General features: G+C 39.0%; 1 protein-coding gene across 1 annotated transcript; it reads right to left on the bottom strand.

Annotated features, from left to right (window-relative positions):
- Positions 1–9,208: 9,208 nt before the first annotated feature.
- LOC130032409 (taste receptor type 2 member 3-like) lies at positions 9,209–10,126 on the bottom strand. The gene has a single exon (XM_056123963.1). It carries the CDS (start codon positions 10,124–10,126, stop codon positions 9,209–9,211), a length of 918 nt encoding a protein of 305 aa, XP_055979938.1.
- Positions 10,127–27,303: the final 17,177 nt, after the last annotated feature.

The raw sequence follows: 27,303 nt of genomic DNA on the forward strand, positions 1-27,303 counted from the left end.
CTTGACTCTTGGAGGAATTCAGCAGTTGCCTTGATGCCTGAAGCAAGAGAACACTGAAATGTAATAGGCACAGATCCAACAGAAAAAGAAAATTTCCTTCTTTAATTTCCCCCAGTGGCAAAAAAGGCCATTAAGTGCTGTAAGTGCCAGCTGCTTTTACTGAATGCAAATCTTCCAAGGCTTGAATTACTATTTCTTTACTCAGATCCTGTTTTCCTTAGGAAACACTCATTAAAATAGCCTAAAAGGATAGAGTCTACTCCTCCTAACCAGGGACATCTGCAGGGAGAATTTAAAACTTTTTCCACCAACTTCAACTTCAAAAGACAGTTTTCTTTTTCTCCTCTTTCGACAGTCAATGCAGATTTTATTCCTAGCAGTCTCGGAGCCCCGTGCTCTCCAGGCTCAGTAATCCGTGACCTGTGGTGCTTTCAGGATTTTGTTTTTCCAGCCCTGTAATCTGTTGATGTTGCGGTCATTTTCTCCCACAATGATCCAGTCATGTCAATATGGCCCTCTGATTCCTTGGTACCTCCAGTGACTTCAATTTCTAATAGATCAGCTGCAAGGGCTTAACACTTCCTCTCTTTTTTTGATAAAATAATTTTTTTATTTCTTTTTCTTATTAGTGAAACACCATGAGATACAGTTGTAGACTTACAAACTTTTGTGTTTGGGTTTCAGTTATACAATGATCGAGTACCCAGCCCTCCACCAGTGCCCATTCTCCACCACCAATGAACCCAGTAGCCCTCCCACTCCCCCACCCACCACCCACCCCACCCCACCTCTGTGGCAGGGCATTCCCTTTTGTTCTCTCTTTCCTTTAGGGTGTTGTTGTTTACAATAGAGGTACTGAGAGGCCATCGTTAACACTTCCTCTTAAAAGGTCTTTTCACTTCATTCCAACCTTTCATGATGATTCTTTTACCAAGAATCTCCTCACCGGTCCCATTTATAGAATCCTACATGCTGTGGTATTTCCCCAAATTGAAACCACTTCATTTCCTTTACAGATGAGGTTTGCTTAGATCACACTTGCTATTTCTACTTACACATTGAACTGAGGTCTGTATACAGTAATGCTTTATATTGTAGTTAGAGATTTGCTTATTAAAATGTAACAGATCTTTATTGATTTTATATTCAGCCACTTTACTGTAGAGTTTATCATTTCTAAAGGTTTTTTTTTGTGGAACTTTTGGGTTTTCTATATATCATATCAAATCACCTGCAAATAGTGGTAACTAAACTTCTTTGCCAATTTGAGTTTTTTTCATTTGTTTCCTGTGAAATTGCTATGGCTTGAACTTTGTGGTGAATAATAATGTTAGCAATGGAGCTTCTTTCCTTGTATCTGGTGACAGAAAAAGGGTTTTTTTGTTTTGAATATCTTAGCTGTGGGTTTGTGATACTAGCCTTTACTGAGGCAAACTTCTTTATGCCTATTTTGTTGAAGGTGCTCATCATAAATAGATGTTGAATCTTGTCAAAATATTTCTCTGTATCTATTGGTAACTCATATGATTTTTATGTTTTGTTTTATTGATTATATGCATCTATTAAACCATCCTTAAATCTCTGAAATAAATTTAAATTCCACTTGATCATGGTTCATGAGATTTTGGGAGTTGGGAAATGTAGGAAATATTCATTTATTTCTTAAAAAAAATTTTATTTCAGGGGCTGGAGCAATAGCACAGCGGGTAGTGTGTTTGCCTTGCACGTAGCTGACCCGGGTTTGATTCCCAGCATCCCATATGGTCCCCTGAGCACCACTAGGGATAATCCCTGAGCGCAGAGCCAGGAGTAACCCCTGTGCATCGCTGGGCGTGACCCAAAAAGCAAAAAAAAAAATTATTTGAGACACCTTGCTCAAATAAATGTTGTTCATGATAGCTACATAAAAACCGTGTTTCAACATACTCCACCAGCTTCCCACCAGCACTGTCTTTTGATGCTATCCCATAAATTTGTCATGTTTTCATTATTTTCCTCATTCTTTTATCCTTCTTTTATTCTTTTTGATTGTTTTGTCTACTTTTTCCTTAAATACTCTGGTTTTTCAGTTTCTTTCACTCTGCTGCTAAGAACCACTATCACTAACACTATCACCCCGTTGTTCTTCAATTCGCTCAAGCAGGCCCAATAACGTCTCCATTCGTCCCTGTCACGTGCAAGTGTAGCCCAATGACATATTGGGGGCTTCTACAGGGTCAGGGGAATGAGGACCATTCATTGTTACTGTTTTTGACATATCGAGTATGCCATGGGTAGCTTGTCAGGCTCTGCCGTGCGGGCGGAATACTCTCAGTAGCTTGCTGGGCTCCCCGAGATGGATGGAGGCTTTTGGGGCAGCCTCTAATCACCTTTACAGGTGTTCCTTGTCAGGCATATAGGCGGGTATGATACTCTCAGTAGCCTGCCAGGTTCTCTGAGAGTGAGAACTAGAGAATAAGAGGTTGCTTATTTCAGAAGTTTGGTTTTATAGTCTCTGGATGGCCATTGATGAGTTTACACGGCAGTTGGTGGGTGTAACTAAGAACCATAATTGTATTTTTTAGTTCAACCACTCTATTCTTTAGATCAGTGATTTCTGCTTAAATTTTTCTCATGCTTTCTTTTCCTTGTTTAACTCTTTCATTTCTCTTTCCTTATTTATTTCCTTAATTCAGAGAACACCTTTCTATAGTTTTGAAATCTTCATCAGGGAGCTTATAAAGTTCTTGCTAACATAAGTCCTTCCCAGGCTTTGATCTTTAACCATCAATGGATAGAAGAATTCTCCAACGTCTTTATTGTGCCTAGCGTTACATGAGGACTAGGGGTGAAGGTTTTGGGTTTTTTATGTTAATTTTTTATTGTGTTGAATCACCGTTAGATAGAGCATTACATAGCTGTTCATGATAGAGTTTCAATCATACAATGTTCCAACACCCATCCCTCCACTCGTGTAATTTCCCAGCACCAATGTCCCCAGTGTCTCTTCCACTATCCTTCAAAATACAACCCCTCCACCCCAGCCTACTCTATGGCAGGCACCTCTCTTCTCTCTCTCTCTTTCTTTCTCTTTCTCATTTTAGGCATTACTGTTTGCAATAGAGATGCTGAAAGGTTATCATGTATATCCTTTTACCTAATTTCAACACTCAGTTCTTGTAAAGGTTTGATGTGTGCAGTGCTGGGGAGCAATCTGAGCTTCACACACAAATTCCAGACCAAGACTATGACTCAAAGACTGTGCTACCATGATCATTGCTGGGAATTTCCAGTCACAAACGCACGGCAGCCTCTGTAGCACTGTGGACTGGCAGACCTGCACTGCTTCCCAGAGTTTGCAGTTGCTTGTGTCTGCTAGTAGATGTGGCTAGTAGATCCAGAAGGCTGAACCCAAAATGAGGGTTTATGATCACGTGTACCCAGTAGCAACTGTAGCACCAAGCTGACCTATGTCATTACCAGGTTGTTTGTATTTTTGAGGTTTTGACAGCAGCTATTTTGCCAGGCTCAAGGAACATGGTGTTTGATAAGACATGTTTAACTAGGCCTGCACTACAGCTGAATGTTCAGATTTAGGTTGAATGTGGGCACAAAAGGAAATTAAGAAAGGAGGCCAGGGATGATAATTGGCTTATTTATCTGTTAGTTGGTTGGTTAGTTGGTTGGTTGGTTGGTTGGTTGGTTTTATTCTTCAAGTACTTTCAGACTCAAGGTACTTTGCCATTATCTGTCAGATTTGGACTGCAAGGAACTTACTGTATTAAACTTGGGATAAGAGAATTTCTCTTGTATCTAGGTGTGTTTCCATTCCTTTGGGAGGTTGGCTTTGTCCTCAGGTTATTTCTTATTCAAAGAGGAATCAGAGATGGCATCACCCTGCAAGACTGCAAGAGATCTGAAAGATCATTGTCTGCCATATAGATGCAGACCCCTGAAAATCTTTTTTTTCTTCCACCAGGTTTAAGAGCAATTTTTTTAAATAATGTAGGAGTACTGCTATTTCTTCAGCCATTGATTAAGCTGATTGAATTGGGCATAAACTCCACATTACTTTTTCTTTTCTAACTCAGATTGTTAATTTTATTTTATTATTGTATTATTATTTCCCTGCACCCCCTTTTTTTTTCACCGTGAGATACAGTTACAAAGCTTTCATGTTTGAGCTTCGGTCATACAATCATCAAACACCCATCCTTTCACCAGTGCACATTTTCCACCACCAGAATCCTCAGTGTTCCCCCAACCACGCTTGTTCCAACCCTTCCCCTGCCTATGTGGCAGACAATCTCCCTCATATTCTCTCTCTACTTTGGTTACATTCGATATTTCGACACCAGTCTCACCATCACTCAAACCTGCCGAAAAGGCAATGCTAGATGATTTGTTTTGTATTGCTAGTTATGGATAAAATATATTGTCCAGAAAGTTCTGTGTCATTCTCTTCCAGGAGCTTCAGTTTATAGTCTCTGGGTCTTGGCCATTGATGAGATTACATGGCACTGGGGGTGGTTTGTGGGTGTGACTCCCAAGCTACTGGAAAACTGGGGACCTGGAGGGAGGAGGCCCAGTCCCGATCCAAGTGGGCTTGGAGATTTGTCATGGGTTCCCGCGTACCTGGGTTTTCCAGCCAGTCCGCTCTCCAGTGAGGTTCAACCTGTCTTGGGTGAGGCTCGTCCCCTCTTGGGAAAGGTCACCCGAGTGTGTGGAGAGTGACCTTGAGCATAGCTGTGGTTGGGTTCTGGAGGTTTTTGGTTGCCGGGGCTCTGCTTGGTATGGAGGGCGACTCAACCCAACCCCCTCCTCCGAGGTGCCCCAGTGAGGACAACCTGGCTCAGGGTCAGGACATTCTGCAGTGCTCTCTTCTGGGAGCTTTAGTTTATAGTTTCTGGGTCTTGGCCATTGCTGAGATTGCATGGTGCCGGGTGTGACTGCCAAGCTACTGGAAAACCTGGGACCTTGAGGGAGGAGACCCCATCCCCATCCAAGCAGGCCTGGAGATCTGTCGTGGGTTCCCACCTACCTCCTCACTATAGGCCCTAACTGCATCTTTTGATCTCTTTCAAGATTTATTGGCCTCTGAAATAAGGCCAATAAGTGAGTTTATGTAGCTGAGTTGGAGGTGGTTTGTGGGTATGGCTCCCACACACCTAAGTTTTGGCCTTTTAATTTTTTGGTAAACTTGGCCCCAAGTTATTGGCGTCTGGCCAAAGGCACAGCAGCAATTTTGGGGTATCTGGAAGTCTGAAGGCACCATCAGGCTGCTGATGCACTCACCCTACAGGTACAGATTGACCTGCTGGTGGCACCATACCCCCAAGACCCCTGAAAATCTTGCCTGGTATAATTATCTCTTCCCAATTTTATTTATAAGCATAGATTTGTTTTATTTTTATTTAATGTTGTTGTTGTGTTGGATTTTGTTTTTGTTGTTGTTGTTGTTTGATTTTTATTTTTTTTTACAGGGTCAACGATCACCAAATCCTGGTCCCTATTATCACTGAGTAGCTCTAATACTGAGCCACATGCCCAGACCAAATGCTGAGGTTTTGGACTGAGAGTCAGTTTTTATGCTCTCCACTTCCTCTGTCTTGGCAAGGTTCCCTATACTTAGAAATCCCTCTGTGACTGTTGGTCTCAGGTCTGCCCCATGCCTCAAGAGGTAGGTTCACTCCCCTTTGCTTTAAAATACCCACTGCTGCTCCTTGTTCCATAGTGTAAGTTCTTCTCTTGAAGATAGTGTCTGGTCATTCAGAGACATTTTTCAGTAGGGTCCCAGGCAGGATAGTGTATTTAATTCAATTTTTGCTATAAATTTTGTGGCAATGATAGGACAGTGCTGCATGATTCCTCACTATTCGACCATCTCAGCCCCACTTTGTGTTCAACCTTAGGGAAATATCATGGATATTGAATAACAAAAGAGCATTGGAAGTCACTAAATCTGTTTGTTTTCATTATAATACTCTGGACTCAAATTACAGTTTGGTTTCTTTGTTCAAATCTATGATCTTGGCCCCAAAGTTCAGAAAGTACAAAATTAGAAGTAGTCTTATGTAACATGGAAAACAGTGACTCCTGGTGGATAATTGGAAGTTCTCATGAGATACTGTCATAGGTTGTTCTCTAGTGTGACCAGTTGTGTTTAGTGCCCAGCATAAATTCCAAAACATATCATTTAGAAATGATATGGTCTGAAATACAAATGCAAACATATGGTATGTTTTGTGTGGTGCCAGGGACCACATCAAACTCAAGGCCTCATACAAGTGAACCATGTGCTCTTCCATAGAGCTATGTCCTAGTCTCCAAAAACAAAAATGTAAATACAAAGCACATGGATAATTCTCATCTACATACTTTGAAATATGAAACTTTATCATGGAGGCAAGAAAGCTAAATTTTGTTCTCCTTTGCATAAAACAAATAAACTTAAGAATGCTGAGAAGCTACAGCCAAATCACTGAAACCAAAACAAAACAAAGATGGCCTTTTCAAGATTTTCTCAAAACTGAGACTGAGATATTAGGGAATTCTACCTTGTGTGGTACAATTCATGAGAAATGGTCAATAAGGTATCTCAGATTAAATTTATAAAAGCATAACCTCTTCAAAATAAACAAGAATCTCATCATTATTCTTCCAGAAACAGGCAAGATTCCTTGACACAGTAACTCACACATAACCCACCCATGCTGAACTTATTTGTTTCTGTGTTTGTTTTTTATTTTTGAGTCACACCCAGCGATGCTTAGGGATTACTCCTGGTTCTGCACTCATAACTTACTCCTGGCAGTGCTTGGGGGACCATATGGGGTGCCAGGGATTGAACTTGGGTTGGTCACATGCAAGGCAAACACCCTAACCCCTGTGCTATCACTCAGGTTCCATCATGCTGAACCTTAATTAATGAAAGTTCACATATAGCTGGAGTACATAAAAGAGTCTAAGATTTACGAAGGTTGGAGAGATAATTAAAGCACTTACCTTGTACACAGCCAACCCTGGTTTTATTTCTGGCACTGCATATGGTCCCCTGAGCACCATCAGGTGTTGCCAAACACTTACCCCCTTCTCCTGTCCCCATATGAGTCTAAGATTTTCTGGGAATTGTCTATAAATTTCCCTGAAAAAGAAATTAAAAAGATCTAGGAACCACACTTATGAATCTGATTTCATCTGTTCAAATAATATGTTTTCCATTTTTTCCAGACTAAAAAAGCTTCAACTCAGAACATTTTTCTCACATAACCCATAATCTATACCCAGGAAAGGTCCAAGAGTGGTGATTTAGGCATGTTCACTGCAACACATCTGAATTTTATGGTCTGGGTAGGATTCTTTGTGTTATGTCAAAATATTACTTCAGATCCAGGGAGATATCTCAAGGCCTAGAGTTCATGTTTTCAAAATAAGAATATCAGTAACATTTCTTTTGTGTTTAATTGTAGCCTTTTTCTTGTGTTCCCTAACTCACTTCTTCTACACATTTTCCCAACAAAATATTACTGCTATTCCTACTTTACAAAAGAGGAAAGTAAAGACAGAGATGTTAAGAATATTCCCAAGGTAATCCAGCTACAAAAAAATTGGAGTGAATATTTGAACCCAGGCTATTTGACTTCAGAGTCCACAATTATAATCACTCCAAACCTAAGAGGCCCAGGATGAAAGAAATTAGAGTCATGTCTGCTATAGGTCCTAACTGAATAGATTCATAATTTTGAGAATGCAACTCAAAGTACCATTATTCTTGTTTAGTTGTCAACACTATTCAGTGATAGAAAGTTAACAAATGCCTCTATAATTATATTAAAATTGATTAAACATATGAACCAGATTTTTGTGAAACTGTGTTTCATAAAATGTTTTAAATTAAATTTTATGAATTACTCATTGGTTTCCCACATCATAAAATTTCAGGAATACAGCTTCACACTTAGATGTTCCTATGTCTCACCACACCCACCACCCTAGAAAATATCCCCTAGTCCATTTCTCGCACTTCCTCTTCCTTCCCTCTGGTTACCTTCATGTTTTTCAGAGTATAAGAGTTATTGTGTTACATAAAACTCTAATATTTTGAAAAGAAAACAGGCATTTTCTGTTAACAATGGTTAAACTTTGATTCTACTTAAACATTATTTGAAATTCTACTTTATCAACCCAACAAAAGAAGGTAGTAACAACTGAAGTAAAAAGATTTTGTCACCAGACTGCACTGCAACCTAATATTCTGGATCTTCATTTTTATTCTATTTATTTTAACAAATAAAGTAGAATTTTTGAGGTCTTAATAAAATCTTACTTATTCACTTTTGGAATTGCATAATGAATTTGTGAAAATGGGTAGCCTATAGAAACTGATGCATAATTCATATGCCTTCCAATAATAGCTTCACCTATTGAGAGCTTATATAATGCACTCTACTTAATTGTTTTACATATTCCTCAATATCTCTAATACCTTCAGAAGTTGATGTAGCAGTCCACAGTCCACAGTTTAAATGAGAGATGAATGATCTGGCCGGTAATTAATTTTCCTAGGGCTAGAAATATATAAAGGATGGTCCTTTTTGTATTTTAAACATAGTTTAGGGTACTGGACTGATAGTACAGTGTGTAGGACATTTGCCTTGCATGCAGCCAACCTGAATTCTATTCCCAGTACCCTATATAATTCCCGGAGCACCACCAGGAGTAATTCCTGAGTACAACGCCAGGAGTAACCCCTGTGCAACACTGGGTATAACCCAAAAAGCCAAATAAATAAATAAATAAATAAACATATTTTAAACAAGCAAACAATAGAAAAACTTTTTTCCTCTCACCATGGAATCTATCATACAGTTTGATATACCTCATCTTATTACCAACTGTATAAACTTAAAGTCAGCAATTGATCATTAAGTTCATTTGAGAGTTTTTCAAATATACCATGTCTGTGTAGTGATAGTTTCATTTTATATAACATTTTTCAAGAGTATTTCACATTTCTCAAACAGCTGTACAGAAATAAACCTTGAGGCTTCCCTGCTGGAAATGACTACGTGGTAGAGTCTGTTTCCTGTGGATGTTGTTGAACTGGTACCACAAGAGGAACAAGGAGGAGGAACAAGAAAAGTTCTACTGTCTGGAGTCAGAACAAAGGAATGTCAGGACCTGTCTGTACCCTTTGCCACTCTAGGGGAATGGGCCCCTTGGATCTAGTCTACAGAGGACAAGATTTATGCCAAAGCATCTGTGCAAATGCCTGCTTCAATTTATTATGTCGTAGAATGAGAATAAATGAGTGGCCAGACGGATAAAATAATTTCATTGTTATCCCAATCATCTTAATCATCTTAGTTCCTGGTAGGAAATGACTGGATGATATCATCAAAAGAGCAAGGTAATAAAATAGAAATAGAAAGAGAAAAGAGAGGATAATTTTGATGGCCCTTTTATGGGCCTCAGTGGTTGAATCTCTAAAGTTAGTACCGTTTTTCTTCATCTGTTGCATGTGCCTCCTCAGGGAGAGGATGAGCAGAAAGTTGGAGGCCAAGGACACTATTAGGGGAGGGAGGTTCCATACCATCCCAAGACCATGGATCAATTCATAGTCACTCTTCTTTCTGCAGTACTCAGAAATATTCCCTGTATTATTAGTTTCAGTGGTAACAACCAAGAACTTATATTCATGGATCAGAAACAAGGCACTGGCACAGGACAGGAGCACTGCACTCAGCAGCATCCCAACAACCATCCTGGAGATTCTCCATTTGAGCCAGAGGAAGGTAGGGTGGGAGAAATTGGCAATTTTCAGGCAGTAGAGGACACTGAGGCAGGTGACAAGCCAAATGCTTAGATCATTTGTAAATGTCCAGATAATCTCAAGAATTTGCTTTCCTATACTGTGTTCGTGTGCTTTGGAAGGCAACACCATTGAAATGCCATCAATCAAGATGATCCACAGAAGAACAATCCGAGAGAGAGCCAGGATGGTGATAATGAGGTCAGACAAAGAGATCCTCTTACTCTTGAACCAGCCACTGCCATTGACCAATCCTATGAAACCGTTCACCAGTTTTCCAAGGATGAACTGGATGAAATACAGAATCAAGAACAAACAGTTGGTGAGTTCCAACATGTCGACCAGTTGGAAGAGCAGACTTTTGTTCTGTCTGTTGACGTATAATCTTGCTGAATTGAAATTTCCCTCTGTGATTCTGTAACCTCAGTTTGCTTCTTCACTGTAATTGTCTCTGCCCAGTGATGCAGGTGTAGAGCACAGTTTAATGAACCATCTGTAGCTTTTTTAGGTTAGTCTCTCCTCTTCAAAGATGACATAGATTGTCAGATTCCACCTGATCTAAGCTCACCACGCTTTGCTAAAATGCAAATAGTGTCTAGTGTCACACAGAGTAGGAAAACATCTGTCTCTCAAAGAAGATGGATGACTTGAGTTCAATTTCAAAGAGAAGCAGAATTCTGAGCCAAGCAGAGCTCAAAAAGAGATGTCACCAGAAAAGTCATATAGAATCATTTAAAATAATGAGAAACCATATTTCCTGAGGAGGACTCCAGGATATATACAGGTAGGTGGAAATCTCATTATGTTTCTATCAAAGTCATCCTGGGGGGAAGTTTAAATTCATAAAATAGAATTTGTTAAGTCTATACTATTTGCCTCAGATTAGAATTAAAGGGTACGCCCAGGGTCAGGGGTGAAGCTCAATAGTAGAAAGCAGTAGTTTGATCCCAACTACCATCCCACACCACCATGTATGAGCATAGCACCATAATAAGTTCAATCCCCAAAATTACAACAAAGTATGTGACCCTCAGCCACTAACACTGACTTCTCAAAATTGTACAACCAAAGATTTGTCTCTTGGGGTATGTTTTACTTGAGGGAGCTCCAAGTTCTTTCCAACTGAGCCATATCATCACAAACTATTAATTGCATAAATAGATGAAAATAAGAACCAAAAGGTTTAGCAAACAAGTTTCAAAATCATGAATTATCAGAGTGCCTAACCAATGTATTGATAAATCAGTGTTCATTATGCTGACAACTATCTGCAAACCAATCTTATGTAAGTAAAAACAGACAAATCTTGACCAATCGTAATCATTTCTAAATGGATATACAAATAAATATCATATGTATCAAACAATCACTTCTTTTTTTTTTTATTAGTGAAACACCATGAGGTACAGTTGTAGATTTACAAATTTTTGTGCTTGGATCTCGGTCATACCACGATCAAATACCCATCCCTCCACCAGTGCCCATTTTCCACCACCAGGATAATATCCCTCCCCCCCCATCCTCCCATCCCCCCATCCCCCCCTGCCACTGTGGCAGGGCATTCCCCCCTGTTCTCTCTCTCCTCCTGGGCGCTGTGATCAGCCAAAGAGGCATTGAGTGGCGAACAAAACAATCACTTCTATGTAGTTAATAAGAGTAAATCATGTATTTATAGATCTAATGTATATGTTAACTATATATAAATGCTTATCAATAGAGATAAAACATGTATCACCATCTAATACAGTAGATACATTGATTTACAATGTTTCAATATAATTATATTTGTTTTGAAATGATGCAAAAGCAATACATCTTTAGTAGAAACTGATTCAAATCTTGAATTTGCCTTTTGACCCAGACTATTGACATAAGGTATTATCAGCTGTTGTGTTGCTGCGTATCAAGTCCCTTTCCCCAGTTAGTCAGGCAGCCACAAGGGTAAAAATCAATATCACTCTACACTGCTGGGTGTTTTTATAGCTTTATAAGCCACCATACATTTGTGTTTTCATTGTGTTATTGAAAATACCTTGTCTCTCAGTTGTGACATGTTATTTTACTTTATTTATAGGCGGGGGTCACACCCACCAACTGGCCCCCTGGCTCCGTGTAATTCCATCAACGGCCAAGACTCAGAGACTATAAAACCCAGCTCCCGGAAGACATCTTATCATCTCATTCCTACTTTGGACAAACTGGCAAGCTACCAAATGTAACTTGCCCACACGGCAGAGTCTGGCAAACTCCCCATGGTGTACCCAATATGCCAAATACCAGTAACAATGAAGGGTCTCATTCTCCTAACTCTGAAAGAGCCTTGAATATGGCACTTTTTTAAAAATCTCAGGGCTAGGACGAAAGAGATGTTACTGGGGCCTGCTCGAGGCAATCGTCGTGATCGTGATCGTCATTTTACTTTATTTATTATGGCTTTTTGTTTTAACTGATTATTGTTATCAGTTAAATTTATGTCTTTTCTGAGACAGAGAGGTAGCTCAAAGAACTGAGAACATATTTTTGTGTGTGGAAGCCTGGGTTCTCTGCCTGGTGCCACATGGTTCTCTGAAGACAGAGTTAGGAAAGTTAGGAATAGCCCTGAGAATCACACAGCACGGCTCAAAACCAAACAGAAATGTGATAGTATTTTCTATGTTAATGTATTTTGGAAAAACTTCTATGCCCAGTTAAGCAAAATGAGCCAGAAAGAGAGGGATAGTCATAGAAAGATTGCATCCATCTGGGGAACATAAAGTAACAAAATAGGAGACTAACACCCCAAGAGTGACCGACATTAGTACAGATTAGTACCAGGAGGTTTGCTCCATGGCTTGGAGGCCAGTCACACGTGCTAGGGGGGAAAGGCAGCTCAGATAGAGAAGGGAGCACCAAATAAAGGATGTTGGGAGGATCTTCCCAGGATGGGAGAAGCATGCTGAAAGTAGACTATAGACCAAACATGATTGCCACTCAATGCCTCTTTTGCAAACCACAACACCCAAAAAGAGAGAGAGAACAAAAGGGAATGCCCTGCCACAAAGGCAGGGTGGGATGGGGGCATGGGGGTGGGAGGGATGCTTGGACTCATGGTGGTGGAGGATGGGCGCTGGTGAAGGGATGGGTACTTGATTATTGTATAATTGAAACCCAAGCACAAAAATTTGTAAGTCTACAACTGTACCTCATGGTGTTTCACTAATAAAAATTTTTTTTAAAAAATTCAAAAAGAATTTATCATTTTCGCTCTGTCTTTGTTCATCTTTTCACAATTAAGTCTTTAAATAACAAAAGCTGAATTTTAAAATAAAAGATGTAAGTAATGTAGGTGCCCAGCTTCATTTTTTCCAGTATTAATAACCATTTTTTACAGGAAAAAAAACAGTGGTAAAAATGTTGACATGCCAAAAGTCAAACCCCAGGCCTCAGTACATGCTAAGCATATATTATATTACTCAGGTACTTCTCTGATCCCATTTCCTAGAACTTTCTTTGAATTTTACCCAGCATTCTATAATTACATTATTAACTTAATATTGAATGTATCGATTTTATAATATAGTTTCCTTATTTATGTGTTCTGCTTCTGAGTCCTGTGTAATTTATACTGGTTTTGAATTTGTTTATACTGCATCTGAATTATACTTCAATTATCACTGTTAATTTGATTTTTTCCCTTTGGATCATACCTGATTGTGCCTAGGGCTTATTCCTGGTTCCGTGCTCAAGGATCACTCCTGGAAGGTATTGAAGGACTATATGGGTTGTTGGGTTCACTGCATGCAAGGCAACTGCTCTGCCAACTGTACTATCACTCTGGCCCCATAATTTGATTTTCTTTAATTATATCTTACTAACTGGCAGAGTAAATCCCTCACGTCATTCTCCCCCTTCAGAAGTATATTGTCTATTACCGAACCTTTACTTATCAATGGAACTTTAGATTTAAACTATCCCTGTCTTAATACAGCTACATTATTAAGAGAAGTGATGACAATCTTTCCTTTGCTTCTATTTTAAGAGAAATATTATTTTCTACTTTTAAAAATGGTTAGGGTATGTCTTTAACACATACCCTTTGTTATATTTACAAATGACTAAGTTTAGCATATGTCAGAGGGTGATAACTGCATCTTGGGTAGAATGAGCTGATATCATCACTTCTCCCTTTGAAGCTAAAACAAGCATTGACAAATAATTCACAGCATCAGGAGGCCAGACAGATCTACACATCTGTTACAAGAACTTGGTGCCCAACTATGTTATGTGAGGGGAAAAAGACAACTCAAGGCTGACTAGAGTTATTAGAGAAATGAGTGATCAGAGTGTGCAGAATGAAAAGGAGCACTCTGGGCATAGAAAACTTGAATTATATTAGCTTCTCTCTTTAGTCATCTGAAATGAAGAAAGAGTAGTGAGGGCAAAATAGATGACCTGAAAAAATACACACATCTTATGAAAATGTTTAAGAATATAATCCATCATATCAATAAAATGAAAGATAAAAACCATGTAATCATATAAGTAGATGCAGAGAAAGCATTTGACAAGATCCAAAAACGTTTATGATTAAAAAAAAATCTCTCAAATGGACATTGAAGGAACTTTCTTCAATATGCTCAAAGCCATCTACCACAAGCCCATGGCAAGCATCATTCTCAATGGGGAGAAACTAAAAACCTACCCTCTAAGACCGGGGACAAGACAAGGTTGCCCACTCTCCCCACTCCTATTCAATATAGTACTAGAAATTCTTGCCATAGTAGTTAGGCAAGAAAAGAATATCAACGGCATCCAGATAGGAAAGGAAGAGGTCAAGCTATCACTATTTGTGGATGATATGACACTGTACTTAGAAAATCCTAAAGACTCTACAAAAAAGTTCCTAGAAATAATAGGTTTGTATAGTAAAGTGGCAGGCTACAAAATCAGCACCCAAAACTCCATGGTTTTCCTATATACAAATAATGAAAGAGAAGAAAGAGATTTTTTTTTAATCCCCAAGGGCCAGAGTGATAACACAGTGGGTAGGGCATTTGCTTTGCATGTGACCACCCAGGTCTGATCCCCAGCATCCCATATGGTCCCCCAAGCACCGCCAGTAATTACTGAGAGCAGAGCCAGGAGTAACCCCTGTACATCGCTGGGTGTGACTCAAAAAGCAAAAAATAAAAATAAAATAAAAGGGAAAAAAAGAAAAATCCCATTCACAATAGTGACTCAGAAAATCAAGTACCTTGGAATCAGCTTAACTAAAGAGATGAAGGACCTATACAAGGAAAATTACAAAACACTACTTCAAGAAATAAAAGAGGACACTAGGAAATGGAGACACATGCCCTGCTCATGAATAAGGAAGATTAGCATTATCAAAATGGCAATACTCCCAAGGCACTATGCAGATTTAACTTTGCCCCTATAAGGATACCCATGAAATTCTTCAAAGAAATAGACAAAGCACTCCTTAAATTCATATGGAAAAATAAACCCCCATGAATAGCTAAAGCAATCCTTGAGAAAAAGATGGGTGGAATCACCTTCCCCAACTTCAAACTGTACTACAAAGCAGTAGTAATTAAAACAGCATGGTACTGGATTAGAAACAGACCCACAGACCAATGGAACAGAGTTAAATATTCTGTCACAGACTCAAATATATGATCACTTAATCTTTGATAGTAAAAGGGTAAAGGCCCTCCCATTGATCATCGATTTGCTCGAGCGGGCCCAATAACGTCTCCATTGGAGACTTTGTTGTTACTGTTTTTGGCATATCGAATACTCTTGGTAGCTTGCTGGGCTCTCCGAGAGGGGCGGAGGAATTGAACTCGGGTTGGCCATGTTGTCCGCTTGTAAGGTGAACGCCCTACCGCTGTGCTAGAAAGCCTCTTCAACAAGTGGTGATGGGAAAACTGGACAGATAGCTGCAAAAAAAAAAAATGACCTTTGACCTCTGTCTAATGCCAGGCACAAAAGTCAGATCAAAGTGGATTAAAGATCTCAATATCAAACCTTAATCCATAAGGTACGTGGAAGAAAATGTAGGCAGAACCCTCCATGACATAGAAGATAAAAGCATCTTTAAGGATGAAACACCACGGACCAAGCAAGTAGAAACAAACATAAACAAACGGCATTAAATTATACTAAGAAACTTCTGCACCTCAAAAGAAACAGTGAACAAAATACAGAGAGAGCCCACAGAATGGGAAAGAATATTTACCGAATACCCATCTGATAAGGGGTTAATATCCAGGATATACAAGACACTACTAGAATTGTACAAGAAAAAACTTCCAACCCCACCAAAAAATGTGGAGAAGAAACGAACAGAAGTTTCCTCAAAAAAGAAATACAGATATCCAAAAGGCGCATGAAGAAAATGCTCTACATCACTAATCATCAGGGAGATGCAAATCAAAGCAACAATGAGATATTATCTCACACCACAGAGACTGGCACATGTCAGAAAGAACAAGAACAACCATTGCTGGAAACGATGTGGAGAGAAAGAGACTCTCTCTCATTGTTGGTGGGAATGCTGATTGGTCCAGCCTTTTTGGAAAAAAATAAGGGCATTCCTTAAAAAACTAGAAATTGAGCTTCCATATGATTCAGCATTACCACTTTTGGGAATATATCTAGAGGATGCAGAAAAGCACAGTAGAAATGACATCTGCACCTATATATTCATTGCAGCACTGTTCACAATAACAAGAATCTGGAACTAACCCTAGTGCCCACGGGCAGATGACTGGTTAAAGAAAGTTTGGCATATCTACACAATGGAATACTATGCAGCTGTTAGGAAAGATGAACCCATAAAATTTGCTTTTAAGTGTATGGACATGGAGAGTACCTTGCTAAGTGAAATGAGTCAGAAAGAGAGGGACAGACATAGAAGTACTGCACTCATTTGTGGTATATAAAATCACATAATGTGAAACTGACACCCAAGGACAGTAGACACAAGGGCCAGGAATATTGCTCCATAGTTGGAAGACTGCCTCATGAGCTTTTGGAGAAGGCATTTGGAACAGAAAAGGGATCACTAAGATAATGATGGTTGGAGGTATTATTCAGGATGGGAGATGTATCCTAAAAGTAGATAAAGGACCAAACCTGATAGTCTCTCAGTATCTATATTGCAAACCATAATGCCCAAAAGTAGAGAGAGAGTATGGGGGAAATTGCCTGCCATAGAGGGAGGGGGAGGGTTGGGAAGAGGGTGGGGATTCTGGAGACATTGGTGGTGGAGAATGTGCACTGGTGGAGGTATGAGTGTTTGATCATTGTATGACTGAAACTCAAACATGAAAGCTTTGTAACTGTATCCCATGGTGATTCAATAAAAACAAAAATGAAAGCAGAACAGCTGAGAAAATACAAAAAAAAAGTTTAAGCTTGTTTTAAAATGTTTAATAGTGTTTTCTGTGACAATCAGTCTGATTGGGTCACTAAAGACTTTTAATGGTTCTCTCTCATCAGAATGCAAGTATCACATGACATAAAAGGTAATGACTATTCTATATATTCAAATAATGTAGAAAATTTTTATTTTACTTTGTGGAACATTTTTTAATGAGATAAAAATTGTCCTCAACATTTTATATCAAATGCGTAAGCATAAGTGAACTCAAAGGTCTTTTACCTCTGTAGACAAACTCTTAAAGAATGTTAATCATTGTAATTGATAATAGCATATCTCAGGACTATCAAAGGTAATAGAGGTTCACCTAACTTGTAAAATAAATAATTTCCCAAAGGGAGAACTTGAAAGTAATACATCAATTATAGAGAACTTTAAAACTCCACTTACAGCAAAGAATGAATCATCCAGACCAAAATATCAACAAGGAAATGATGTCCTAAAGGGACCCATTAGATAAGAAAGATTTAATACATAAACAGTTATGGATTTATTAATAAGATAAATTCTGATAAATTATTTCATTGCTATCCAAGTTTCATTGGGTGTGATTACATAAACCTAGGTTGTTGGACCTACTGTATATATAGGCTATCTGATTCGGTTTATTGAAACTGATATCTTAGATCCTTAGTTATCTGATCCTTTAACCTTCAATAAAGAGACAAAACATGAGGTGGAGCAAGGAAAGCCTCTTTAACAAGGGTTGCTGGAAAAACTTTTCAGCTACATGCAAAATTTACACCTCTTCCTAATACCATGCTCAAAAGTCGAATCAAAATGGATTAAAGTCCATGATATCAGATCTGAATTCATAAGGTACATAGAGGAAAACTTAGGCAGAACTCTTCATGATATTGAAGTTAAAGGCATCTTCAGAGAGGAAACAATACTGACCAAGCAAGTGTAAGCAAAGATAAGCAAATGGCGCTATATTACAGTAGAAGTTTCTGTACCTCAAAAGAAATGATGACCAGGATATAAATAACACCTCACAGAATGGGAAAAAATATTTACCCAACGCCCATCTGATAAGGGGTTAATATTGAACATGTATAAGACACTGATAGAAGAAAAAAAAGAATTCACTTTTTTACAAGAAAAAAAACATCCAACCCCATCAAAAAGTGGGGAGAAGAGATGAACAGAAATTTCCTCAAAGAAGAAATACCAATGGCCAAAAGATACATGAAAATTCTCTGCATCACTAAACATAGGGAGTTGCAAAACAGCAATGAGATATCTCATATCAGAGACTGGTACGTCTCAAACAGTATTGGGAGAAAAGCCCTTTTTGGTCTGCTTTGAAGTGCCACAATAATCCCTGAACTGGGACCTGGGCAGATGTTCCCAGATCACTCAGGAAGCCAGTTGCAATGCACACTAATTGTGAGTCAATGCGATGATGGGACAGGGCATTTCTGGCAGAGGTGCGGTGATGGTTTAACCATTGTACTCACACAGGGAAGGTGTGACCCTACCTATAGAAAACACATGTTTGTTCTGACCACTTTGAGTACATGACCATTTGCATTTCTCCCCTGTATGCCCAAGCCTATTTAAGCCATGTTGATTGCTTATTAAAGTTATGACTGCTTTACAGGACCCCAGCCGTGCTTGTGTGCTCATTTCTCAGTTGTGGTAGTGGTGGCATAGGGACATGCTCTTTTCCCCGGAACCCTCTCTTTACAGGAAGGGTAGCTTGGCTTGGCCCTCAAGCTTCTGTGTGACAGCCCCTTGCAGGTCAAGGGAACCTGCTGGAGAGAGGACTGGGGAGAGACCCCAACAAAAAAGAACAAGAACAACCAGTGTTATTGTGGATGTGGTAGGAATGTTGACTGGTTCAGGCTTTCTGGAAAGCAATATGGACATTCCTAAAAAATTAGGAATTGAGATTACATTTGACCCAGCAACCTTACTTCTTGGAATATATCCCAAGGGCACTAAAACAAAATGGAGAAAAGACATTTGCACCGTTATATCCCTTTGCAGCAGTATCCACAATAGCCAAAATCTGGAAACAACCCAAGTGTCCAAGAATATATGGCTGGACAAAGAAACTATGATACATATATACAATGGGATATTACTCAACCACAAGAAAAAATAAAGTCATAAAATTTGCTGCTAAACCAAGGGACCTAGAAATTATCACTCTGAGTGTAACTAGTCAAAAGGAGAGAGACCTACACAGAGTGGTCTCTCTCACGCATGGTATATAGATAAACATAGTTGGGGACCTAACGAATAGCCAAAAAGAGTGGAAATAAAGAACATGAAAGCTGGTATTCTGTAGAAACATGCCACTGGAGGAGTGGGGGATATGAGAGGAGGGGGCAACATCTATGATGGAGGGAAGTATTAAACTGGGAGGAGGAGGTGATGCTGAAATATTGTAAAATGTAATGTATGAAACCCTATCAGTAACAGTACTGTAAATCACAGTGCAAAGACATATGTGTGTGTGTGTGTGTGTGTGTGTGTGTGTGTGTGTGTGTGTGTATAAAGAGGCAGGAGGGATGAGGAAGCAATGACCAATGGTGGAGGTGGAGGGAATGGACACTGGGGAAGGGATCAATGTTATGAAATTGTATTCCTGAAACCTGATTATGAAAAATTTTACAATTTTATGACTAAAAATTTAATTTATTAATTTTAAAAAGTTTAAAGTAACTACTGTCTTATATGCAGTTCTTCATTGACTTGAACAGTCTTTCCCAAAGTGGATGACAATCACATTGGAATGATGCAGTGGGGGTGAGGGTTGTTGTGGATAGCAGCCTTGGTGAATAAAATACTAATTGTTGACTTAAAGATTTCCAGATGAACCCTGAGGAAGTAACATTATTGTTCTGAAAATAGAGTGGTAGACTAAATAGATTTTAAATTCTCTATACTGGAATATTGTCAAGAAATGCATTACTATACAGACATCCCGCCGAAATGCAGTAGAGTATGCATAATTCTCAAGTGCACATGCAATATTCCACAGGATAAGGCAATGTTAAGACACAAAATATCTTACATATGGATGGCTAAGAGACTTATAAAAAGCTGATCATCATCACTTATTATTAGGGAAGTGAAAATGAAAACATCAATGAGAGAATCTCATACCAATGAGAATGGTATATATCAAAAATGTTGAAAATAACCAGTGTTGGCAGGATGAATAGATGAAGAAGTTGTGATACACATACACAGTGGAATTCTCTGAAGCTATAAGAAAGTGTGAAATCATGCAATTTGCCTTTACATGAATGGAATTAGAGGGTATCATGCTTAGCAAAGTCATTTGGGAGAAAGGGGATAGACCATATAATTATCTTTTAACGTGTGTTAAATATAAAAGTACAAAGGGAGCAAAATGGTCAAAAACAACAGAACTGGACAGTGGTCCTCAGAACCACATTAAGGTGAAAGATGATTTGGAGAGGAGGGGGCCTTTGGGACATTGGTGTAGGGAAATAGTCACTCAAGTGGGAGTATGATGATAGAATGATTAATAGTATTGTAAATCACACTATTTCAATTTTTTAAAAAATATAATACTTTTAAATAGCTGAGATCAACACCAGGAGGATTACTCCATAGCTTAGAGGCCAGCCGGGTATTCTAGGGGAAAGGACAGTTCAGATAGAGAAAGAGCACCAAATGGAGGGTGTTTGGAGGATCCTCCCAGGAGGGGAGATGCAGGTTGAAAGTAGACTGGACTGAACATGTTTGCCACTCAATGCCTCTTTTGCTGATCACAACACCCAAAAGGAGAGAGAGAACAAAAGGGAATGCCCTGCCACAGTGGCAGGAGGGGATGGGGGGGATGGGAGGGGGAGGGATATAATCCTGGTGATGGAAAATGGGCACTGGTGGAGGGATGGGTATTTGATCATGGTATGACCGAAATCCAAGCACAAAAATTTGTAAATCTACAACTGTACCTCATGGTGTTTCACTAATAAAAAATAAAAAATAAATTTAAAAAAAAGAGTGAAGGAAACAATTCAACTGCAAAATATATATATATAATACTTTTTAGACAAAACAAATTGTAAATACAACATATCGAAAATCTATGGGATACAACAGAAGTAGTGCTAAAAGGCAAATTTATAGTGACGTAGGCATATATCAAGAACAAGAAAAATCTTTTAAAGATCTATACCTAAATGAGTTAGAGAAAGAATAACATATTAATGGGAAGTAAGTCTTCTTGCGTATCAATCTGTGACCATTATATAATGTCCTCTGTTTTCTATTCCTTTTTTAGATTGAAATGTTTTGTCAGCTCTAAACATGACTATTCCTGATGATTTAGCCTACTATTCGCATACAATTTTTTCAACCTTTGACTTTTAGTCTGTGCTTACTACAATAGTTCAAGTGAGTCTCTTATAAGCAGAAGTTGGGTTCACCTTTCAGATCCATTCATCCATACAGTCTGTATTTTTTTCATTGGTTAGTTCAAGTCACTGCATTAAATGCAATTTTTGAAATCAAGGAATTTAATGCCATATTTTGTATGTGTTCTGGATGTGCAGTCTTTTTTTGTTTCTTAAACTGTGTGGTGTGGTGGTGGTGGTGGCGGTGGTTGTAGTGGTCTGTGTGTGTGAATGTGTGTGTGTGCATGCGGACACGTGCAGGGGGCACCATACCCAACCATACGCAACAGGTGCTCTCCCAAGCTCATGTTCAGAAATAACTCCTAGCAGTGCCCAGGCAACCCTGAAGTCCTGGAAATTTGACATAGGCCTCTTGCATACAAACCATGAACTAAGCCTATTGAGCTATTTCTCCATCTCTACATTTCTTTAGGATTTTATATGAGACCATTTAGTGTACTTGCAGTGCTAATTTCATGACCAATAACTTCTTTAGCTGTTGTTTGTCAGAATAGTTTTGTATTTCACCACTGAATTTGAATAATAATCCAGCTGAATGAAGTTTTCTTTTTTGGATACCTACTTTATTCAGTTTGTTGTGTATAGCATAACACCCCCTTCTAGACTGTAGGGTTTCGCTAGACAGATCTGTTTTGATTTATTTTGTTTTGAGAGCACACTCTGCAGTGCTCAGGGCTTATTCAATGCTTTGCACCTGTTTTCATTTTTGAAAAGTTCTGTTATAACTAATTTGGGGGGTTGCTTTTGCTTCTTTCAAAATAGCATCTCTATCTTAAAATAGAAATGTTTTTCAACTTTTAAATAGCAGCTCTTGCTATTTTAATTACAATGTGCCTTGGGGGTTTCCTGCTTGTGATTATTCTTATTAGTGTTCTTTGACTTCCATGGATCTGGAAATCTAAATTGATCTTCAGACTGCGGAAGGTTTTAGCTATAATAATACTTTTCATCAATTTTTTTCCCTACCCATATCTCTCTTCTTTTCTTCTAAGCCTCCATAAGTTAAATTTTTTTTATTTTCTGGTTGATTCATAGATCTCTGATTTTTTTTCTTCTTTTTATTGTTTTAGGTGATTTTCTGTATCCTGTCTTCTACTCACCAGTTCATTCGTCTGCTTCTGTCATTTTGATGCTAATTCCTCTTATTGTGCTTTTTTCTTTCTATGGCTATGTTTTTTAGATCAGCAACTGCTGATTAAACTATTTTTCAACTTCTTTCCTTGTTCAAATTCTCCTCTATTTTTTTTAATTTCTGAAGAAATTTATTTCTTTCAATGCAATTCTTGGCTATTTATTCTTCACAGCGGGTAGGGCATTTGCCTTTCACATAGCCGACCAGGTCAACCCAAGTTCAATTCCTCTGCCCCTCTCGGAGAGCCCAGCAAGCTGCCAAGAGTATCTTGCCCACTCAGCAAAGCCTGGCAAGCTACCCGTGACCTATTCAATATGCCAAAAACAGTAACAACAAGTCTCACAATGGAGACGTTACTGGGCCCACTCAAGCAAATTGATGAACAATGGGAGGACAGTGATACAGTGCTATTCTTCAAATAGTTTATTAATTCTGCTCATTTTCCATTTCCTTCTGTCATTCCAGTTATAAAGAAAATTAACTGTTATGTCATGTGCCATATGATTTTAATATTCTCGTATGTCCCATTGTTTTATCGCTTTCCCATTGTATTATTGGTACATTGTAGAGAGTTTGATGAGATGACATTCCAGGAATGCTCATTATTTACCTTCAACTGAATCTATTTGGAAACTTAATCAGTTGTTGAATACCTTAATTCATTTCATTAAAAAATACATTCCAGAAACTAGACAGTTCAGGAGGTAAGGCACTTGCTTTACAAGCAGCCAACTCAGCTCTCCAGAATTGAATATGTCCCCCAAGCACCGCCAGGAGTCATTCCTGAGTGCAAAGCCAAGAGCACTTCCAGGTATAGCCCAAAAATATACCCTCCATCCCAAACACACGCACACACAGAGACACACACAAATACATTTCAGAAGGCAAAGGAGCAGATTTCCCTTACGAAGGACCTGCCAGGCTGGGAATAGTTGACCAGCCAAGCTAAGGCTCTTTCTTTTTAAATAATATTTAGAATCATGAGGTACTAGAAGAAAAATTTTAAATCTAACCATGATTAATCCATGGATTTATAACAGAAGGGGAGTAGGGGGAAGCTGTTATTTGTGCTCTGCCTCTGTGTACCTCAGGAATCTTTTAGACTCCCTCTAGGCCCCACTAACAGGTCATACCACACAACAGAGAGGAAGATCTGCGATACTACACTCCGGTGATACTGCATCCAGATCCACCTGCAGCTCCAAATGCAAACTAGAAAAGATTCCATTACATGGGAATCCATCTCAGAGCACAAATTTGCCTCCAAATTTGTTTTCCTGCATAAAAACACAAAGCAGCCATACATCCAACAGGAGGTAAACCATGCATAGAAATAGAAGGAAATCCGTTTGGAGGATCCTCCCAGGAGGGGAGATGCATGTCAAAAGTAGACTATGGACTGAACATGTTTGCCACTCAATGCCTCTTTTGCAGACCACAACACCCAAAAGGAGAGAGAGAACACAGGGGATTGCCCTGCCACAGAGACGGGGGGATGGGGGGATGGGGGTGGGAGGGATATTATCCATGGTGGTGGAAAATGGGCACTGGTGGAGGGATGGGTATCTGATCATTGTATAATTGAAACCAAAGCACAAAAAATTGTAAATCTACAACTTTAAAAAAAATAAAATAAAATAAAGGGGAAAAAAAAAAAAAAAAGAAATAGAAGGAAATCCAATCCAAAGAGTTAATGGGCGCATGCAACTGTTTTGTCCTGAAAAAAAAATTGGGCCAAGAGACAGGACATGGGGTTAGGGGTACATCATTTGCATGCATAAGACATTAGTTGGATCCCCAGCTCTGCACTGGCCTCCTCATCCCTGCCTGGTTTGGTCCTGGTGTTAAAGAAGGTCCATATGCAGAGTTTCAAGTTCCTGGTGGTTCTTGGAACTACAGGGCCCGATCAGCACTGCATCCTCAAGCTTTACCATTCAGCAGTCTAACCTGGTTAACCACCTGCAGTATCACCAGAAGTCAATCCGGAGTCCCATGAACACTTCTTGGAAGGTCTAAAAATAATTTTAAAAGGCAAGTCACAGAAGCTTTAGTCCATTCTTGGAGCTACTTAACAGCATTAAAGCAGTCAAATTAGTTTCAATTCTGCCCAGTGGAGTTGATCACAGAGGATGAGAGACAACACACAATAACTGCTGAGGCAACAGCAAGGTTGCCTCAACAGCCCCAAGCAAAGGGGCCACTTGGCTTTTTTTGGTTTTTTTTTTAATAGTACAGCATCACCTTCTCCCCTAGACCATTGTTTACTAGTTAGCATATGTTAAGGGGCTAGAGAGATAGTCCAGCTGGTAGGTTGTTTGCCTTGCACAAGGTGAAACTGGATTCAATCCCTGGCATCCCATATGGTCCCCCAAGCACCAACAGGAGAAATTACTGAGTGCAGAACCAGAGGAAACCTCTTAAGCATCACTGTACCATATGACCCCAAAAAGAAAAAATAAATAATAAATAAATAAATAAAACCATATATGTTAAGAACAAAGACTAGAACATCACATACCTGTGGTCATAGGGTGAAAAGCAATTAGGAAGTGCCTTTAGTGTGCAGCTTCAAAAGGGATATACATGATAAGCTTTTGGTACCTGTATTGCAAACCACAATGCACAAAAGGAAAGAGGTGGTGGAGGGGGGAGAGAGAGGGGCAAGTGCAGGGAGGAAGTATTGGTAGGAGGGAAACGATGGGGGCGGGGGTCATTGGTGGTGGGAAATGTAGACTGGTGAAAAGAAGGGTGTGGAACATTGTATGACTGAAACCCAATCATAAACAGCTTTGTAACTGTGTATCTCACACTGATTCCTTTTTTTTTTTTTTAGAAAACGCAGCTTCAAAGTTACAGCACCCTCCTCCTAAGTCCTAGAGTGAAGTTTCCTGTTTAGCTTTATGTTTTCAGCCATCAAAAATTCTATCTAAACCTTTTTTTTACTCAGGGGACCATCTGGAACTTGGTTTTTTTTTTTTATTAGGGATACTATTTCCCAAATATTCTGAATTTGGATCTTTGTTTCTGGGCATCCAGCTAACACAAAATTTAGTATATTCAGTGGTGATTTAATTTGTTTAAAAATACTTAAAAGCATGAGTATTGTGAAATCCTAGTGAAGACTTGCAAGTATGAATAAAAGGGAGTTTGAGTGGACCAGCAAATACATATGCCATGCTTGATGTCTGGCTAGTAAACCAGCATCATTTACAGGCTATCATGAGCAAATCATCAATTAAACCTCAGCCTTGCCATCTATAAAATAATGATAGTATCATAAATAGTACATGGGACGTCTATTAAAATTAAAAGATAAAATAGATAACACGTAAGAATACGTCAAAAAGCAAACTCCAACACAAACCTCAGCTATCATGATTATCATCAGAGCAGTTGGTCACAAAGAACAACTGTATGGAAACAGTCACGGCGTAATGGAAAAAATCATTCTATTTAAAAAATAAATACAAAGTGCCACTCTATCTGAAAATAATGAACATCATCATTTCCAGAGATAAAAACATGTGTTTAGAAAACTTCAAACCAGGCTAGAGCAATAGAACAGTGGGTAGAGCATTTGCCTTGCATGCAGCAGACTCAAGTTCAGTCCCCGGCATCACATACAGTCCCCCAAGCACTGCCAGGAGTAATTCCTGAGTGCAGAGCCAGGAGTAAGCCCTGAGCACGGCCGGGTGTGACCCCAAAAAGCAAGAAAAGAAAAGAAAACAAAACAAAACTTCAAATCACTCACAGTGGTATCAGTTGTGTCAGCTCTTTCTATTTGAGACCTGACATGCACCTGAGCCCAGCATGTGCCTGATGCCACAGGACACAGCTTAGAGAAAATGATTAATTACAAATTACTAGATGGTTAAAAAGAAGAATTTTAATGTGATTTTTTTCCTTATGCATTCCATCTGCCCTACAATATATGTTCAAACGAGACTGAACTAAAAGTATGGAAAATACATAGAAAGAGGGGCAGTATTCAAGGAAGGCAGGAAAGGTTAGGAAGATAGCAGCATATCATGGAGAAAGCCTGGACCAAGGGCCAAGATTCAAGGTTGTTCTAAACAATTATATCAGTTCTCTGTAAAACCCTGTGCAGATCATTGTTCATCCTGAGCCTTTGTGTTTTTACAAGTTTCTATCAGAATTTTAAGTCATGGCACATAGCTGATCACTAAGAAAATATTTATTGTGCATTTAATACTTAATAAACCATGCTTTACATGGGGGCAGAGGAAAAAATTAAAGCAGACATCATTCCTGCCACCATTAATTTAATATTCTGCGTGATCTCCCCCCAACTCTAGAGCTGACAGGACACCTCTGCAGGGAGACCAGCTAGACACTCAGAATGTCTCAGTGGTAAAAACACAAGGCTTGACCACCTGAGAGATCACTATTCTTTATAAGACTGGAAGCAAGTACTTATTCTGACCTTGTACCACCCTTGGTCCACAGAGAAAATGAAGCCCAGTCCTCATCTTAATTGCAGATTGTGAGACCTTCAGTGTTCTCAGACACTGTGACATAACAAGAGTATGTCCTT

Source organism: Sorex fumeus, unplaced genomic scaffold (genome assembly GCF_029834395.1).
Source record: "Sorex fumeus unplaced genomic scaffold, SorFum_2.1 ptg000048l, whole genome shotgun sequence".
NCBI lineage: Eukaryota > Metazoa > Chordata > Mammalia > Eulipotyphla > Soricidae > Sorex > Sorex fumeus.